At 55.5% G+C, this 17,634-nt stretch overlaps 1 protein-coding gene across 1 annotated transcript in view; it reads left to right on the top strand.

The window, feature by feature from the left end:
* Positions 1 to 17,634, top strand: part of HMCN2 (hemicentin 2) — a 147,134-nt gene that overhangs the window by 112,786 nt on the left and 16,714 nt on the right. Inside the window, exons 67-85 of the mRNA XM_063081964.1 lie at positions 994 to 1,091; positions 1,629 to 1,895; positions 2,468 to 2,658; positions 3,098 to 3,179; positions 3,264 to 3,400; positions 3,970 to 4,111; positions 4,193 to 4,337; positions 5,114 to 5,241; positions 5,788 to 5,944; positions 6,668 to 6,789; positions 7,571 to 7,735; positions 8,941 to 9,048; positions 9,339 to 9,473; positions 9,857 to 9,991; positions 10,485 to 10,675; positions 11,493 to 11,706; positions 12,694 to 12,828; positions 13,832 to 14,022; positions 15,600 to 15,681. Coding sequence (XP_062938034.1) covers positions 994 to 1,091; positions 1,629 to 1,895; positions 2,468 to 2,658; positions 3,098 to 3,179; positions 3,264 to 3,400; positions 3,970 to 4,111; positions 4,193 to 4,337; positions 5,114 to 5,241; positions 5,788 to 5,944; positions 6,668 to 6,789; positions 7,571 to 7,735; positions 8,941 to 9,048; positions 9,339 to 9,473; positions 9,857 to 9,991; positions 10,485 to 10,675; positions 11,493 to 11,706; positions 12,694 to 12,828; positions 13,832 to 14,022; positions 15,600 to 15,681 — 2,825 coding nt within the window. The remainder of the gene's footprint in view (positions 1 to 993; positions 1,092 to 1,628; positions 1,896 to 2,467; positions 2,659 to 3,097; positions 3,180 to 3,263; positions 3,401 to 3,969; positions 4,112 to 4,192; positions 4,338 to 5,113; positions 5,242 to 5,787; positions 5,945 to 6,667; positions 6,790 to 7,570; positions 7,736 to 8,940; positions 9,049 to 9,338; positions 9,474 to 9,856; positions 9,992 to 10,484; positions 10,676 to 11,492; positions 11,707 to 12,693; positions 12,829 to 13,831; positions 14,023 to 15,599; positions 15,682 to 17,634) is intronic.

Here is a 17,634-nt window from a genome sequence, read left to right as displayed (position 1 = left end):
TCCAGGTGAGACACAATGTGGCCTGGATCAGGGCTATGTCGGTGGAGGTGGTGAGAGGTGGTCACACTCCAGATACACTTGAAGGTAGAGCTGGTGGTATTTGTGAAGAGATGAGAGAAAGCCAGGCGTCGAGCGTGGCTCTGAGGTTTTTATCTCGGGTTCCTGGACAGGTACCTGGTTCCTATTTTCCCAGCTTGGACCGCCATGGGAGGAGCAGGTGGAGGGAGGGTAGACCTGGAGTTCTGATTGAATGCGTTGGGTCGGGAGGTTCTTAGACATCGGGGAAGACAGCAAGCAGGCACTGGCTATTCCGCTGAGGAGTTCAGGGAGACACACACCTGCGAATTGTCTGCAAATGGGCGGTGTGGGGAGCCAGGACAGGCCACAGCCCCCTACAGAGCAGGTGTGGACCGTGCCCCAGCTGCTAGTATGGGAACAAGTCTAAGGGGCCCAGAGAAGGGGGCAGCCAGGGTGTCGGAGAAAATCTAGGAGAGCGTGCTGTGTGTGAAGACACGTTGCAGGGATGGAGAGGCCAATCTGGCCACAGGAGATGAGGTCCGAGAATTGACCGTAGGCCTTGGCATTGCGGCCGTCACTGGGGACCTTGGCAAGAGCAGCTTAGGAGAAGTGGTCGGAGCAAAAGTGGGGTTTGTGGGAAGAGGACAGACAGTGGAGCTGGTAAGTGGAGAGGACTCTGGTGAGGCCTGAGCACAGAAGAAGGGCAAGCAAGCTGTCCCTCCAAGATTTGGGAAGCGGGAGGTCTGGCTGCAGGGTGACAGTGGGCAGAGAAGGCAGCAGAGGTGGGGTCCCGGGGGGGGACATCCAGGGGACACTGGGGAGCCAGGGAAGGGGTTTAAGTAGAGGCTGGACTCAGGTTTGCATTTCAGAGTCAGCCCTCTGGCCAGCAAGCCTGGGAGACAAGGATAGAAAAAGGAGGGAGCTTTCCACCTCTCTCTCTCTCTCTCTCTCCACCCCCCACCTGGGAGGGTTCAGGATTTCCCAGGTGCAGTTGGCAGATTCCGGCATCTTCACCTGTGTGGCTGCAAGCCCGGCTGGGGTGGCCAACAGGAGCTTCACCTTGCAGGTGCACGGTATGGAGCAGGGCGTGGGCTCAGCGGGTCCTTTGCCTTTGGTGGGTGAGAATCAAGGCTCTTGGCATTTGGGTGGAACCACGGGCTGGCCCCCGGGGGTGTCAAGGTGGAGTAGACACAACAGCTCAGTCTTAGATTCATTGGGCTGCTCAATCGTTCATCTCACAAGCAGTTATTGGGCACGTAGTGTGCCAGGGCCCTGCCAGGCAGAGGGATATGGCAGTGAGCAGAGTGGCCCCTGCTACCAGAAGGTTGGTGCAGCTCTGTAAAGAGCCAATCACAATTCCAGGTAACTAGTGATACCAGGGGAAGGAGAGGGCACTATGGGAGCACACAGCAGGGCACCTCACCTGGCCTTGGGGCTTCAGGGAGGGCTTCCTGGAGGAGGTGAGGTCTGAGCTGAGTTCTGGAGATAAGAAGGAATTGTCCAGGAGGAGGGCATTCTGGCCAATAGGAACAGCCTGTGCAAAGGTCCAGGGGTGAGGGCTGCCTTGTGGTGGAATAAAATGACTCCTGTCCTCTCTGTGCCCTCCACAGCGCCACCTGTCCTGGAGCCAGTGGAGTTCCAGAATGATGTGCTGGTGGTCCGTGGCTCCCGGGTGGTCCTCCCATGTGAGGCCCGGGGCAGCCCCCTGCCTGTCGTGTCGTGGAGGAAGGATGGGGAGCCCTTGTTGCCCCAGAGCCTTGAGCAGGGGCCTGGCCTGCAGCTGGAGACAGTGGGAGCTAGTGACTCGGGGGCCTACTCCTGCGTGGCCGTGAATGAGGCGGGGGAGGCGAGGCGGCACTTCCAGCTGAGCGTGATGGGTGGGTCCTCTGTCCTTGGTGTGGCTTCTCTGTGCTGGGGAGAGGGTGGGACTCTGGGAGGATGGAGAAGGCGCTGGGGGAGGTGAATCCCTCCGGAGGTTTGGGGCTGCTGCCCGGGTGCAAGACTCAGGGAACGAGCTTGGGTCTGGACGGGACGCCTCGTTGGTCTTGCTGATGGGGTGGTAGGGACTGGGTTGAAGTTTGATTCTCCTGGGACTGTGTTCCTCCATCTCATCCACTAAACCTTAGTGACAGAAGCAAGAACGAGAGCCACCGAAATCTGGAGGCAGAGCCCTAAAACGCAGCACAGAATTTTGCAAGTGTTGTGCTATAGTGGAAAAATTTGTGTCAATTCTGTTTCCTCCATACTGTGTCCTTGTTGATTTGAAAGCACAAATACTTGTCCCAGGGAGATGGGCCCATGGTTTCTGATGTTTCCAGGGCCCTCCAACACCACCCCCCTCCCCGTGCCTCTATTTTTGGCCCCATCTGCTGTCAGCATCTGGATGGGAGGAGAACCCCAGCCCCCAGCACTCTGGGCCATGGCTGACCCCGGGTGGGGTGTCTTGCAGATCCCCCCCACATCGAGGACTCAGGCCAGCCTGTGGAGCTGTTGCTGACTCCCGGTGCCCCCATGGAGCTCCTCTGTGATGCCTGGGGCACTCCCCAGCCCAACATCACCTGGCATAAGGATGGGCAGGCCCTGAGCAGGCCAGAGGACCGTGGCAGAGCCGGGCGGGTGCTCCGGGTGGAGGGTGTGCAGGTGCTGGTGCCCCCGCTGCGGGAGGGGGCTGGGGGAGGAGGAGGGAGAGGCTGCCCTTGGCAAGGTTTGGCCGAGTTCCTCCTTTGTGTGGGCTGTGAGGGTGGAGATGACCCCCCTTCTGGGCCACACCCTCAGGAGCCACCAGCCGGTCAGAACCAGGGCTGCTGCAAAAACCCGATAGCTCCCCATCTAGGCCAAAAGAGGGCTGGTGCAGTCAAAGGGAACATCTGGGAAGAGGCAGGCCTGGCATTAGGCTAAAGCAAGAGTGGGATGGAGGTAGAAAAGAATTCTAGAGAAGGTCGTGGGCTGGCTGGGAAGGTGGATGGCAGCCCCAGCAGGCCTGAGTGAACTCTGGGTCCTTAGCTGCACACGAAGGGGACCAGGACAGGAGGTGGGCAGGCTGGGCCAGAGGCAGCTGCTCACCCCACCTTGTCCCTAGGTGGGCGATTCTGGGCTGTACACTTGCCTGGCTGAGAGCCCTGCAGGTGAAGTCGAGAAGAGCTTCTGGGTCAGGGTTCAAGGTAGGGTTATGGGGGTGGGGATGGGAGGCAGGATGGGGACCTGCTGGGGCGGGTCCATCTCTCATGTCGTCTTGCATTCCCCAGGCCCCCCAAATGTTGTTGGGCCCCAAGGCCCCCGCTCTGTGGTGGGCCTGGCCCCAGGGCAGCTGGTCCTGGAGTGCTCGGTAGAGGCAGAGCCAGCGCCTGAGATCGAGTGGCACCGAGACGGCATCCTGCTGCAGGTGGGCATCAGGCTGGGGACTTGGGGCACTGCCTTCTGTCTCTCTCAGGCCCCAGACCCTGAGCAGACTGGATCCTGGGTGCTGAGGGCCCCCTCTGAGCAGCACATTGTATGCCTGCTCCCCAGACGTCCTCCACTTCTATTAGTCATTCTCATCATGAATGGGGACACTGAGGCAAGGCTGGGACTTTCACCTAGGGCTTTTGAGAAGCACCCCAGTGTTCCTCCCATGGTTCCTATGAGCTGCTCTTAGTGGCTGTGTGACGTGGGGTCAGTGCTGAGGCTCTGTGCTCATCCCTTAATTGGGGCCATTTTGCTGCTGTGGACTCAAGGACTGTGGGTCTTCTGGTGGGAGCTCCAGGGACAGGGTGATTGCTCCCTCCCAGAGGATCCCCTTTCCTCAGAGGGTCCTCAGCTGGGCACTGAGTCAGGGCCAGCAGCCAGCGTGGAATGGGGCCGAGGTCACTGTCCAGCCTCACTGGTTCCCTGGCCCCCTTGCCTGGATCCTGGCATTGGCCTGGACCAGCCCCGCACTGATGAGGGTCTCTCCACCCTGGCGGGGCCCTCCAGGCAGACGCCCACACACAGTTCCCAGAGCAGGGCAGGTTCCTCCAGCTGCAGGCACTGAGCACGGCAGATGGCGGTGACTACAGCTGCACAGCCCGCAACGCCGCGGGCAGCACCAGCGTGGCCTTCCGCGTGCAAATCCACAGTGAGTGTGGCCTGCCCCGCCCCGCACCCCCCCGACTTAGAGCCACGCTCCCAGCCCTGTGCCCTCTGTGTCCCTCCACAGTGGCGCCCACCATCCGCCCGGGCCCACCTGCAGTGAACGCCTCAGTGAATCAGATGGCCCTGCTGCCCTGCCAGGCTGACGGTGTGCCCCCGCCACTCCTGAGCTGGCGGAAGGACGGGGCCCCCCTGGACCCTGGGAGCCCCAGGTGGGAGCAGAAGGGGAGCACAGGGGAGGGTCTCAGGTACCTGTTTGTGGGTTGTAAACAGAAGCCAACTCAGGCAGGTGGAGTAGAGACTTTATCAACAGGACATGGGGGGGTGTCTCTCAGAACCCAAGGACAAGCAAGCCCCTTGTGAGGAGCCCTGGTGGCTGGCTCTTCCTAACCTCTGCTTCTCTGTGTGTGTGGGCTTCATGCCTCTCTCTCTCTCTGGCACCTTCTTCCTCTGTGAACATGGCAGAAACACCCCCCCCCCGACACTCCCATGCCCCCAACATTACAGCTCCTCAGCTCACACAACCTGCAGAATCCTAATTCCAAATTCCCAGGGCAGAGAATGCCATTGGCCCAGCCAGGCTGAGTGACACGTCCATCCCCAGTCCAACCCACTGTGACTGGGGCCAGATTGCACAGTACAGACAGGGCTCTCAGGAAGGGGCAGTTCTCAAATCTAGGGGGGTCGTTCTCAGAAAGAGTGGGGATATCACTGCCTGCTGACTCTTGGGGAGAGGCTTGGCCCAGGCAGTAGCACAGGAGGCCCAAAGCAGCCCCTCTCTTGACTTTTCTAATGCTGGGTTGGGGTGTGGGGAGCTACCCATGACTGTGACCTCCTGACCTTGGCCTAATGGATGCAGGACTCTGACCCCTGAGTTAGTATCCTCTTGCTGGGAACACAGGGGGCAGAGGGACGGTCTTTCTGGACACAGCCCTTCGAGGGTCCCCTGGCCTGCTGGTCTTCTTGGCAACCCCTCCCTCCGTTCCAGGTTGGAGGTCCTGCCAGAGGGTTCCCTGAGGATCCAGCCAGTCCGTGCCCAGGATGCCGGGCACTATGTCTGCCTGGCATCCAATTCTGCTGGCTCCGATCGGCAAGGACGTGACCTCCGGGTCTTCGGTAGGTGGACTAAGGAACGGTGAGTTCACTGCCTTCAGCATCCAGTCCCTGTTGGGGGTCTGGTCCTGCTTAGTTTCTGGGTCACCCCAGCTGTCAGAAGCCAAGAGCAATGGTTTCCAAATGTTTATGGCCATGAAGCCCATTAGTAAAAAGCGGGCACGTGAAGGATGCATGTTTATTTTTATGCCTGTATCACCTTCACATACTACTACGTTGTTCTATTAAGTGAGAGGTAAAGCATGCACAAAAGGGAAAGCATTTGAAAGGATGAGATTCGAAATCACTGCAATCAGAGGCCCTGGCCTCGGGCAGGGGCTGATGGGGAGTTCCAGCAAAGGTGGTGAGGGAGACACCAGGCTCAGGAACACCCAGCTGTGGGAGCCTCTTGGCAGTTCTCCCTGGGGAGTTTCTTCTGCCCTCTTTGCTCCCTTGGAGATGGGCTGAAGGTGGGAGCCAGACCCCTGCCCCTGACTCTGCCTCTGGGCACAGCCTCAGAGGTCCCAGCCCCCAGCCCCTCCTGTCTCCTGATGACTGCCCTCTCTCCAGAGCCTCCAGCCATCGCCCCCAGCCCCTCCAACCTGACCCTGACCGCCCACACGCCAGCATCACTGCCCTGTGAGGCCAGTGGCTCCCCCAAGCCCCTGGTGGTCTGGTGGAAGGACGGACAGAAGCTGGACTTCCACCTGCAGCAGGGCACCTACCGGTAACAAACTGGTCCTCCCAGGAGCACCCTGAGATGCCCGGGGTGGGGAGTGGGTCAGAAATGAGGCACCAAAGACAGGACCAGAACTGGTGTCTCCACCTTGGGGGCCCAGGAGCGTCTTTACACTCAGACAAACAGGACTGCGTGACCTTTGGGATATACAGCCAAACAGAAAAATGGATGACCTGTGTATCCATTACAGTCACTATTTGTTTAAAAACAATATGTGCTGGCTGAGCCTGGACACGTGACTATGCCTGAAGCCTCAGTCTCCCCACTTCTCAAATGTTGCTGATCATTAAATGGTCATTAAAGCATTAAAAGAGTTGATTCACCAACTAATTCACCAAATAGTTGTGTTAGGTGCCGGGTCATCATGGTGCTGTGTGTCTAAAGCCAGTGCTCCATAAACCTGAGTAAGTTACTGATTGGGGAGTCGAATGCAATTATCATAGCAGTTATGTCTCAATGGTTATTGTAGCAAACATACAGGATTACAGAGAAACACAGGATGAAAATAAAAATCGTCTACAAGTCCAACAGCTAGAACTTTGGGGGTAGAAACTTTTAGAAAAAACATCTAGAGTCAGGGCTGGGGGCTGGATACAGTAAGAAGAAATGGTCATGAGATTCCCCACATCCAGCCTGCCCAGGAAGGAAGGCCAGGGCGAGCTTTTGTCAGGTCAGCCCCGCCAGTCACTTGGCCTCTGTCTGTCCGTCCAGGCTCCTGCCCTCCAGCGCCCTGCTCCTCACAGCCCCCAGCCCGCAGGACTCAGCCCTGTTTGAGTGCGTGGTGAGCAATGAGGTGGGAGAGGCCCGCAGGCTCTACCAGGTGACTGTTCACGGTGAGTCGGGGTAGGAGGCAGATGAGGAAGTCCAGGGCAGGGGGCTTCCCTCCGTTGGGTGCTCTCCCTGCCTGCAGGGACTTGCGCTGGTTTCCTCCTGGGCTTCAGAGGACACCTCCTCCGGGAAGCCCTCTCGGATCCTTCCTACCCACTCTGACATAACCTGGGTTCCATCACAGTTCTTGCCATGTAAGAGCTCACAGGAGAGGCCCCTCCCCAATCCAGAATGTTCTAAACCTACATCTGACTTGTCATCACCCGGGTTGAAATCCCTCCTTCCATGGCTGCCCACTGTGCTCAGGACAGAATGCAAGATTTCACCCGGGCCCACAAGTTCTGTGTCACCCCATGGCCTGCCTCCCTCTGGGATCCAGTTGTGCTGTTCAGCTTTCTGTCCCTCACCTCAGGGCCTTTGCACGTGCTGTTCCTTCTACCAGGAACACTGTTCCCCTCACCCAGCCAACACCTGCTTTTCATTCAGATCTCAGGTTAAATGCCACTTCCCCCGGAGGCCTTCTCTGGCCTCCCCCACTTCGAGTTGGATAGCTCTTGCAAAGCCCCCTTCTCTTGTGAAACACTCTGTGAATTATCCCAGTGCCCCCAAATTTGCTGAGTAAGCAAATGTGACGTCTGCCTCTTGCCCCTGCCTCCCTCCCTGGCCCTTCGTCACTAATGTCATCTGTGTCCGGGCCTTCATTTATAGTTCTCGTCCCCCTGGCCCTGTGACTGTGTGTTCCCCAGTGTGCCTCAGCAGGGCCTCAAGCCTGATCTTGGGTTTCAGTGCCTCCCACCATTGCTGACGACCAGACGGACTTCACCGTGACCAAGATGGCACCTGTGGTCCTCACGTGCCACAGCACGGGCATGCCAGTGCCAGCTGTGTCCTGGAGCAAGGCAGGCGCACGGCTAGGGGTGCGGGGGAGCGGCTACCGTGTCTCGCCCTCGGGTAAGCAAGGGTGAGCCACAGAGAGATGCGGCTGAGGGAGACTAGGAGAATGGGCAGAGAGGGCAAAGGAGCCCATGGCATGGAGCAATGTGGAAAGTTCTGGCTGGGCTCTGCCACTTCCTCTCTGTGTGACTGGGAGAAGCCCCTCGCCCTTTCCTCCTCCATACTCTACTGTGTTGAGATCTGTCAGTGGTTCCCTGATCCCCGTGGGCAAATCAGTGTTTCAAGGACAATGAGAAAAATAACAGCTACCTGAGAGTTTTTTGTAAACCTAGTTTTATCCTATTAGAAGCATTGTCCTTTATTCTGAAATTATGCTCTTATTCGTTTGGTGTTAGAAGTTCCTTTCCTTGATGAAATTAAGGTAATAGTAGAAGATGATTTTTTAAATGTCTTTGCTTGTCAAAATAAAAAGTTGGCAACTTTATGGAGATTCTCCAAATTAAATTTTTGGTTAGTTGGTTAATTAGTGAAATCCTGAAGTCTAGGAACCATATCTGTGGTTTTCTTTTGAAGGAATGGTGCACTTCCTTCCACCAAGTGGTGCCAGCAAAGCCCAACATGTAAAACGAGCCACAGTTCCAGTGCCATCTGGGGCTGGAGGTGCCCAGAGTCCAGTGGGCTTGCTCCCCTCACCCACCCAGCAGGCCCTCAGGGGTCCACAGAAGACAATTTAGAAACCACTTCACTCGACTGCTGAGGTGTAGCCTGCAGTCTGGGAAGGTTAAGATGGTGTCCGCTGAGTAACCAAGGCTAAGGAAGGGGGGGCCAGGGGAGGACAGAGGAGGCAACATCCTGGAACGCTTCCTGGTGGAGGCGAGTTTTTAGCAAAGCATGGTGAGAGTAGTGGGATGTGGAACTGTGAGCCAGGGATTCTGGTCAGGGCAGTGGAAGGTCCTGGAATTTCACAGCCAGAAGGGTCTAGTGACCATCTTGTCTGATTCTTCATTGTACACATGGGGAAACTGAGGCCCAGAGAGTGGAATGGACTTGCCCACAGTTATGCTTCAGGAAGGGAGCAGAGGCAGGCCTAGATCCCAGGTTCCCACACCGTCTGATCCTGCATACTGTTTACAGATGAACAGGTTGAGTGGCCTGGACCAGAGACATTAGGGTGGGGGTGTGTGGGAGCTCTGCCACCTCCGTCACTGGGGACCTCTGTCCCCGATCCCTTCACCCCCTCCATGCCCCATTTCCACCCACAGGTGCCCTGGAGATTGGGCAGGCCCTCCCCATCCACTCTGGCCGCTACACCTGTACAGCCCGCAGCTCCGCGGGTGTGGCCCACAAGCACGTGGTCCTCACTGTGCAAGGTAAGTGTCCCTGGCCCAGACTGCCTGAGGCCCTGGGGCCAGGGGAGCAGGCAGAGAGCTAGAGGGCTGAGGATGGAGGTGAAGCTCCGGGTCCCAGATGCCTACACCTGCCTCTGATCCGACTCCTGATGAGAGAAGAGTCAGCCCCCTGCGTCCGTGTTGCTACATCTGAATTTCCAGAACCCCATTTCCTTTAGAGGCTTCTCTCTCCCTCATACTCAGAGGCCCCCTTGGGGCAGCTAGGTGATGATGGCATCCCCAGGGACCTCCGCACCACCGTTCCTTTGCAGCCTCCCCCATGGTGAAGCCGCTGCCCACTGTGGTTCGGGCAGTGGCAGAGGAGGAGGTGCTGCTGCCCTGCGAGGCCCTGGGCATCCCCCGGCCAACCATCACCTGGCAGAAAGAAGGGCTCAGCGTCCCTGCAGGTGTGTCCCCATGGCAGCCGCTCTGGAGGGGAAGGGAAGAATATGGGATTCTCCTTCCTCTCCCAGGAGACTCCGCAGACCTGCTGGGAGGTCCAGAAAGCCCCTGCCCGGCCCAGAGACAGGTCCCCCACCCCCTGCCCTTGTTTCTCCCTTCACCATGGCCTGAGATTCTGTCTGAGCACTCGGCGGCTGAGTTGGGAGGTCAGAGGCCGGGGGCGTGCTCGGTCTGGTTCTGGCCGGGCTTCCCTGCTCTCTCTCACTCGGTCACTCTGTGACCCCAGCAAGTCATGCACTGCCTGTCAGCAGATCAGCTCAAGCCACTCTCCTCGGGGGTCTCCCCTACCCTAGCCACTGGCCCCCGATTTTCTCCCCGCAACATCCAGGAGCGAGTACCTGGGTCCTACCCAGCGGACAGCTGCGGATTAGCCATGCTAGCCCAGAGGATGCTGGAAACTATTTTTGCATCGCCCAGAACAGCGCGGGCAGCGCCATGGGGAAAACGCGGCTGGTGGTACAAGGTGGGCTGCGGCGGGACTTGGTCTGTGGACTCAGAGGGGCTCCTGGCTCCAGTCTCCTTGTCCTGCATACTCCTCTCCCCTGTGACCTGGAGCATCTCTGGTCACCCTTTCCCAGAGGAGGAAAATGTGTGGGTCTTGTGATAGCTGCTCTGCTTTTGGTCCTGGAGGCCACCTGATGCAGGAGTCTGTGCCCCAGCAGGGACCACCAAGGCCTCTGTGCTGAGGCTGTTGGTCATCGTGTGTGTGTGTGTGTGTGTGTGCATGTGTGTACATGTGTGCAGGTGCCACAGGGTCACCCTGTCACAGCCTCACCAAACTCAGAGAGTCGCCAGATTGTCCGTACCATGGACAATGACCTATGACCAGGGAGTTGGTGGGGTTGCAGCTGATGGTGGGGAGGGCTGAGGGGCCATGCCAAGGGCCAAGGGCACTGGGCAGGGCAGCCCACCCTCGCCCAGCCCCAGTCCCCTAGTGGACCTCCATCTCCCTGCAGTCCCTCCTGTGATTGAGACCAGCCTACCTGACCTGTCTGCCATCGAAGGCTCCCACGCCCTCTTGCCCTGCATGGCCAGGGGCAGTCCCGAGCCAGACATCGCCTGGGAGAAGGACGGCCAGCCTGTGTCTGGAGCCCAGGGGAAGTTCACCATCCAGCCTTCTGGGGAGCTGCTGGTGACAAACTCGGAGGTGAGGGCACCGGCCCCGGAGCACAGGGAGTGGTAGAAACACGCAGGGAGCAGAGACCGTTTTTCCTTCTCGGCACTGAGCACTGGGCAGTCTTTACCCCAGGAACCTGGGGAAATACATGTCATCGTCCCGGGTACCGATGACAAAACCGAGACTCACATGGGTGTAATTGTCCCAAGATACAATGTTGCCAAGAGGCAGAACCCAGGATTTTTGTTTGTTTGTTTTCGATGGCTGGCCAGTAGAGGATCTGAGCCCTTGATCTTGGTGTTGTAGAACCCAGCTTGTGGCCAGCTCCTGGGGGAGCGGGAATGTGGCAGCAACTTTGTGTCCCCAAAGTACATCCTGTTGTTCTCAACCATGCATTGATGTTAACTGTCCTCCATGGTCTGGGGGAGATGTTGAGCCAGGGGTGTAGGTGGGACCCTGACCTCCTTCCCTCATCATCATGCATCAGACTCTGTAATTACAAAACGGGCCACTCTGCAGATGGCTGGGCAGTGGGGATTCGAGCTGGTGCATATCAGGTTCTGAGCACAAGGCCTGGCATGCAGTAGGTGCTCACTAAATGATGACTGTTACCATCACGTGGCCAGAGTTTATGAAGGAGCAGAGCCACACAATAGCTGCAGGGAGGCACTGTGGTGTGCTGGCGAAGCAGACCCGTTTGTTAGCTGTGCGACCTTGGGCAAGTCACTTCACCTCTCTGGGCTGGATGCTCCAGGGGAACCTGCAGGGCACTGGGCCCCTGGGGACATTCTGGCCCAGACCAGGAGTGGGGGGCAGCTCTCAGGCTGACCCCTCCCTTTGCCAGCAGGGCCAGGATGCGGGCACCTACACCTGCACTGCTGAGAACGCCGTGGGCCGGGCCCGCCGCCGTGTGCACCTCACCATCCTGGCACTGCCAGTGTTCACTACCCTGCCTGGGGACCACAGCCTGCACCTCGGGGACAGGCTGTGGCTTCGCTGTGCAGCCCGGGGCAGCCCCACCCCCCGAATTGGCTGGACTATCAACGACCGGCCAGTTACAGGTCTGGGCCTGCTTGGGGCGGGTGGGACAGAGACCCATGACCCTGGGAGGTCAAGGAGGGAGGGCAGGTGGGAAACCCAACCTAGTGGAGAGGAAGAGGTTGTCAGCCAGCTCTGTGGGTTCTGGGTCTCCAAACTTAGCCCTATGTGGGGGGAGGGGAAAACCCATGCGTGACCAAATGTGACAAGCCATATATCAGAGCTGCCAAGAAGCCACCTGAGAGGAAGACTTAACTCTGGAGACCGCAGGGCCTGGGGCTGTGTTCTAGCCTAGAGCTGCTGCTCCCATTGTGGGACCCTGAGCAAACCTCTTTCCCTGGACAGCTCTGTCCTCCCACCTGGGACCCAGGTGACTTTTAGGGAGACACAGGGCCTTCAAGATACTTAGTAGGTTCTCAGTAAATGTCTGCTGAATTGATAAATTGCTATGTCCCTTCTAATGCAAAATAGTACTTTCCTACATTGGAATAAGACATCATACGTTCCTAAAACCAAGTCCAGGTGGTGAAGGCCTTGCTGGGCCCCAGAACTTCCCGGGGGGAGACCGTGGGCAAGTGACCCAGCCTCTCTGAGGCCAGCTTCTTCATTAACAATGGGTCCTGCGCACAGAATGATCGAACACACTTGGCACCAGGCCTCACCCAGAATAAATGCCCAATCGATGGCAATGTGTGTCCTTATCCCTACTGTCAGCGCACTGTCTAACCCATGGCGGAGGAAAACAAAGCCAGTTAATAGAATCCATCTGTCTAGAACCATGGCAGCGTTTCTGTTATCAAACTCACAGTAAACGCCTGAAGACAGTGAAAGGCAGGTTCTTTAACCACATCCTCTGATACGGCCTGTGCCTGCCAGGCTGCCACCCAGGGAGAAGGGACACTCCCTTCATTAAGCACCTGCTGGGTACCCAGTCCTGAGTGAAGTACTTTGGGCAGGAGGTCCCTGCATCTGGACTCAGAGTCCCCTGGAGCATGTCTTTCTCGCCACAGAGGGCGTGTCTGAACAGGATGGGGGCAGCACGCTGCAGCGGGCAGTGGTCACCAGAGAGGACAGCGGGACCTATGTCTGCTGGGCCGAGAACAGAGTGGGCCGTGTGCAGGTGGTCAGCTTTGTCCACGTGAAGGGTAGGACTTTGCCCATATGGCCTTTCTCTAGAGACCTCCATGAAACCCAATCTATTGGTTTTCTGAGAAACTGGCTTCCTGTCCTGTGAACTAGTGGGTCTCCCCACCCCACTTCCAGGTGCACTATAGAGTCTCCTAGGAGACTTTATAAAATGCCGAGGCCCATGTTCTATTCCTGACCCAGTAAACCAGCCTCTCTGGGGTAGAGGTGCGGCATCGATATTTTTGACACTCCCTGGTCAACCCCGGTGCAGGTAGAGATGTAATCTGACCAATTGGCCTGGGTGGGAGGAGGGCATGAGGGCCAGGGTACCCTGGGAGATAAATGCCTGAAGCTTGCCAACCTGCCAATTGTCCTCTATGGCCTCATTCCACCAGAAGCAGCACAGTCACCTTTGGTGACACCGTGACTTAGTTTGCTCAGCTTCGGGATGGGTGGGGCTTGCTGGAAGGAAGGAGCAGCCCGAGGCACCAGGACACAGCTGCAGCTTTTGGTAGATTCAACCTCAGGACCCCAGGAAGTAGGGCACCGGCACAGGACATCCCGACGGTGTTTTGAGATGCACAGGAATCTCTAAGTGTTGCTGTGTACAACAGGGGTGTCCTAATGTTCTCCTTTCCCCCAGTTCTTGTTTTCCAAAGTACCCGGCGGGTACTCTGCAGCTAGTGTAATTCATCTGCAAGAGCGAGTATATGGCACACGTAACCCTGCATTCTTACCTGTGCCCGTCTCAGGCATCACTAATCAATCAGCACTACTCCCACTAAGCTTCAAATCCTTCTCAGTACGGTTGCTGGTAGCCACTGTCAGTCTATGTTACCTGACCCATGACATGGACACTGCTTGCCATCCCTGATGCACTGACGGTACTCAGCTATGCTGGGCAAGCAGGAGCCTGTGTAGGCCCTGGAGGCAGCGGGTGGGCAGGCCTTTGGGTTTATGGGAGGTTGAGCCTGACGGGAGCCTCTTTCCCGACCACTTGTTTGATGTCACCCCATGCAGAGGCTCCTGTCCTACAAGGGGAAGCTTTCTCCTACCTGGTGGAACCAGTGGGGGGCAGTGTCCAGCTAGACTGTGTGGCCCATGGAGACCCAGCGCCTGACATCCGCTGGCTCAAAGACGGCCTTCCACTGCGGGGCAGCCGTCTCCGCCTCCAGCTGCAGAATGGCTCACTGACCATCCCCAGGACCGAGGCAAGGCGGGGCCTGGCACCTGGGGTGGGGCCGCCCAGGACAACCCTAGGCTTTTTCTGACTGCTCAGGAGGGTTCTTTAGGTTGGCCCTGCCCTCTACGGTCTACAGAGCACCTCCCTGCCATTCCCTAGACATCCTCCCACCACTGACCTTCAGCCAGTTACTTAACTTATCTGTGCCTCAGTTATCCCACCGAGTCAATGGGGCTGGTAATTATTTCTACCTCAGAGGTTTACAGTGAGAAATCAGTGAGATGACCCATATTTGGTAGAGTGGTTCGTGGGTAATAGCCCCAAAATATTAACAACCCCGCAGGGCAGGATAGGCAGGTAATAGTGTCTCATTTTACAGATGAAAACACTGAAGCTCAGAGAGGCCCACACCCCGGAAGTGCAGGAGGCAGGACCCCGCCCCGGGTCTCCTGATTCCTGCTCCGTGCTGTTTCCAAAGCCTTGGACACGGGGCATCCCCCTCCCACCTGACATTCTGTGCCCCAAGTGTCAGTGGTTATGCAGAAATCCACAAATCAGATCACTCAAGTTCATCTTGGGGCTGTGGTCTCACCCATTTGGGAGACTTCCTCTGGATGATAATAATAATAATAAAGGGCTAGTAATAATAGCAGCAGTCACAATAATAGCAGCAACAATATCGGCTACCGCTACCCAACTACTAACCGGGGGCCAGGCTCTGTGGCTCACACTGAATCATGACACTTAATGCTCACAACAATCCTAGCGGTTATCATTTCCATTTTAGAGATGGGGAAACTGAGGCGCCAGAGATGTGGTAATGTCCTAGTAATAGGTTCAGTACAGTAAGTGGTAGGGCTGGGATTCAGTCCCATGTTGGTCTGACTTCCAAATCAGCACTCTTAACTTTGTGCCACGCTGGCCCTGCCAGTCCCCGGGGATGGCCTCCCAGATACATCCTCTGGGAGTGGCCGGTGGATTCCGGCTGCATCAGCTCCACCCCATGGCAGCGTTGCCACTCAGAGGTGACTCGGAGCTGTGTTCTTCCCAAGTTCCATCACATCTCCGTGGTCGTGGATGTCCTGTGAACAAGCTTCTTTGGCCCCCTAGGTTAGAGAGATGCTGCAACCTGTCTCGCCTCTGGAAGACTTGCAGTACACATGGCACATAAATGCCCTGAGAAATCCTGCAGTTCAGAGACATGGGTTGTCTGACTCAGTGTTTCCCAAACTTATTTGACCATGGAATGCTTTTTTGCAAGGAATCCCAGATAACGTACCATTGGGCAGTAAGATGTCACTGTATACAGTTGGGAAGAGGAGGATCTAGATCATGCTTTTTCCAGAAAGTGGCTCCACTCAGGGCAACGTGTCCATGCTCTTAGTAGTCACCACCGCCAGCACCGGCTGTCAAGGGGACTGGGTTCTCTTTGAATGTCTACTGACAAGTGGCCACAGAGGCCCTTCTGATGCTTGTGGAGAATCCGGCATCCCTGGCTGGCTTATCCTCTAAGCACCTTGCTGGTAGTGGGGTCTTGGTCCAGTTGCCCCCACCATGCCCAGCTGTCCTGAGCACCACACTCCCCTGTCCCGTGCCCACCTACAGATGGACGACGCGGGACAGTATCAGTGCCTGGCAGAGAACGACATGGGCACGGCGAAGAGGGTGGTGACCCTTGTCCTTCAGAGTGAGTCTTGGCCTCCCCTTCCCAGAGTGGGGACGGTGAAGGGGGTGCTGGGGCTGCTGGGGCCTGGCCTTGTCTGAATGGAGAGCAGAGAGGCAGGGCCAGGGACTTGTAATCCTTGAACAAATGTTTATTTGGAACCCACAGTTGAAGTCATCTGAACTGTTTCCCAAATGTGGAGGGAGGTTCAGGGTCAGGCTAATGAATACCCAGCGACTGGAAACCAGGCCTGGAAGGAACCTGTGATTCAAAACTCACAACCACCCTCGAGATCGTAGTGACAGCTCCTGCATTTACAAGCAGCGTGCAGTGTACGGAGCTCCACCTGAGCCTCAAAATAATACTGTGAAGTAGTCTCAGTAGGGATCTTGTAGGAAACATTTTCTGGAAGATGAACACACCTATGAAGAATACGTGTCACAAGTGTGTAGCTCAGTGACTTTTTATGATGTGAACCCACCCCGTTAACCAAAAAAGACAGCAGTGTTAGTCCACAGCCCCCACCACCCCTGTCTTCTACTCACTGCCCCCTACCCCAGTAATCACCATCACAAGTTTTGCCTGTTTTTATTTTTTGTTTCCAAAAAACAACATTTTTGAGATATAATTTACATAGCATAAAATCCACCCATTTCTACAAGTCCTCAGCCTTACAAAGGAAGGAAATTCGGACACATGCTGCAATGTGGATAAATCTTGAGGACATTACACTAAGCAAAATAAACCAAAACAAAAAGACAAATATTGTATGATTCCCATTACAGGAAAAGTCAAATTCCTAGGGACAGGAAATAGAATTGTGGTTGCCAGGAGCTGGGGGAGGGGGAAATGAGATGTTTAAGGCGCACAGAGTATCTCAGTCCTGCAAGATGAAAAAGTTCTGGAGATTGGTTGCACGACAGCGCGTAATATGCTTAACACTGCTGAATTGCACATTTAAAAATGGTTAAGGTGGTAAATCACGTATTTTTTACAACAATTTTTTTAAAGTGGAAAAATGTACTCCTTATAAGTATATATACAGTTTAGTGATTCTCCATAAATCTATAGAGTTGTACAACCTTCACCACACCCATTTTTAGAAGATTTCTATCACTCCAAAAAATTCCCCCTGCCCCTTCGTAGTCAATCCCTACTCCCTGCTCCCATCCCCAGCCCCACCCAGGCAATCACTGATCTGCTTTCTATCTCTATAGATACACCTTTTCTGGAAATTTCATACGAATGGAATCACATGTAGTCGTTTGGTTCTTGCACCCTTCACGTATCAGTGTTCTTGGGACATCCATGATATATCAATGATTCATTTCTTTTTATTGCTAAAAGGTATTCCATTGTATGGATAAACCACCTTTCGTTTATCTGTTTACTAGTTACTGGACATTGGATTATTTCTAGTGTTTGGCTACTGTGAACAATGTTGCTATGAACATTTGTGTACAGGTGCTTGTGTGGATATATGTTCTCCGTTCCCTCGGGGGGAGTCCTAGGGGTGGAATTGCTGAGTGACATGATAAATGCATGTCTAGCTTTTTAGGAGACCACCAAACGGGCTGTGCTATTTTGTGTTCCTTCCAGCGGTGTGTGGGGGTTTTGGTTTCTCCACGTCCTTGTCAACAGTTGGTAATGTCCGTCTTTTTTATTGTAGCCACCCTCGTGGGTATGGCATGATATCTCACTCCATCTGCACTCCCCTAATAACTAATGACGGTGTGAGCCTTTTCATGTGCTATCTTCTTCGGCTAAGTGTCTGTTCAGACTTTGTGCCCATCTTAATTGAATTGTTTGTCTTATTAATGTCCTATCAGAATTCTTTATATAGTATGGATACAAGTCCTTTATCAGATTTGTGATTTGCAAATACTTTCTCCTAGTTTGTGGTTTATTTTCTTAATTGTGCCTTTGAAGAGCAAAAGTGTTAAAATTTGATGAAGTCCACATTTACCAATTTTGTGT

This window comes from Cynocephalus volans, chromosome 17 (assembly GCF_027409185.1).
Source record: "Cynocephalus volans isolate mCynVol1 chromosome 17, mCynVol1.pri, whole genome shotgun sequence".
In the NCBI taxonomy this organism is placed as follows: domain Eukaryota; kingdom Metazoa; phylum Chordata; class Mammalia; order Dermoptera; family Cynocephalidae; genus Cynocephalus; species Cynocephalus volans.
This window is presented reverse-complemented; position numbering and strand designations above follow the sequence as displayed.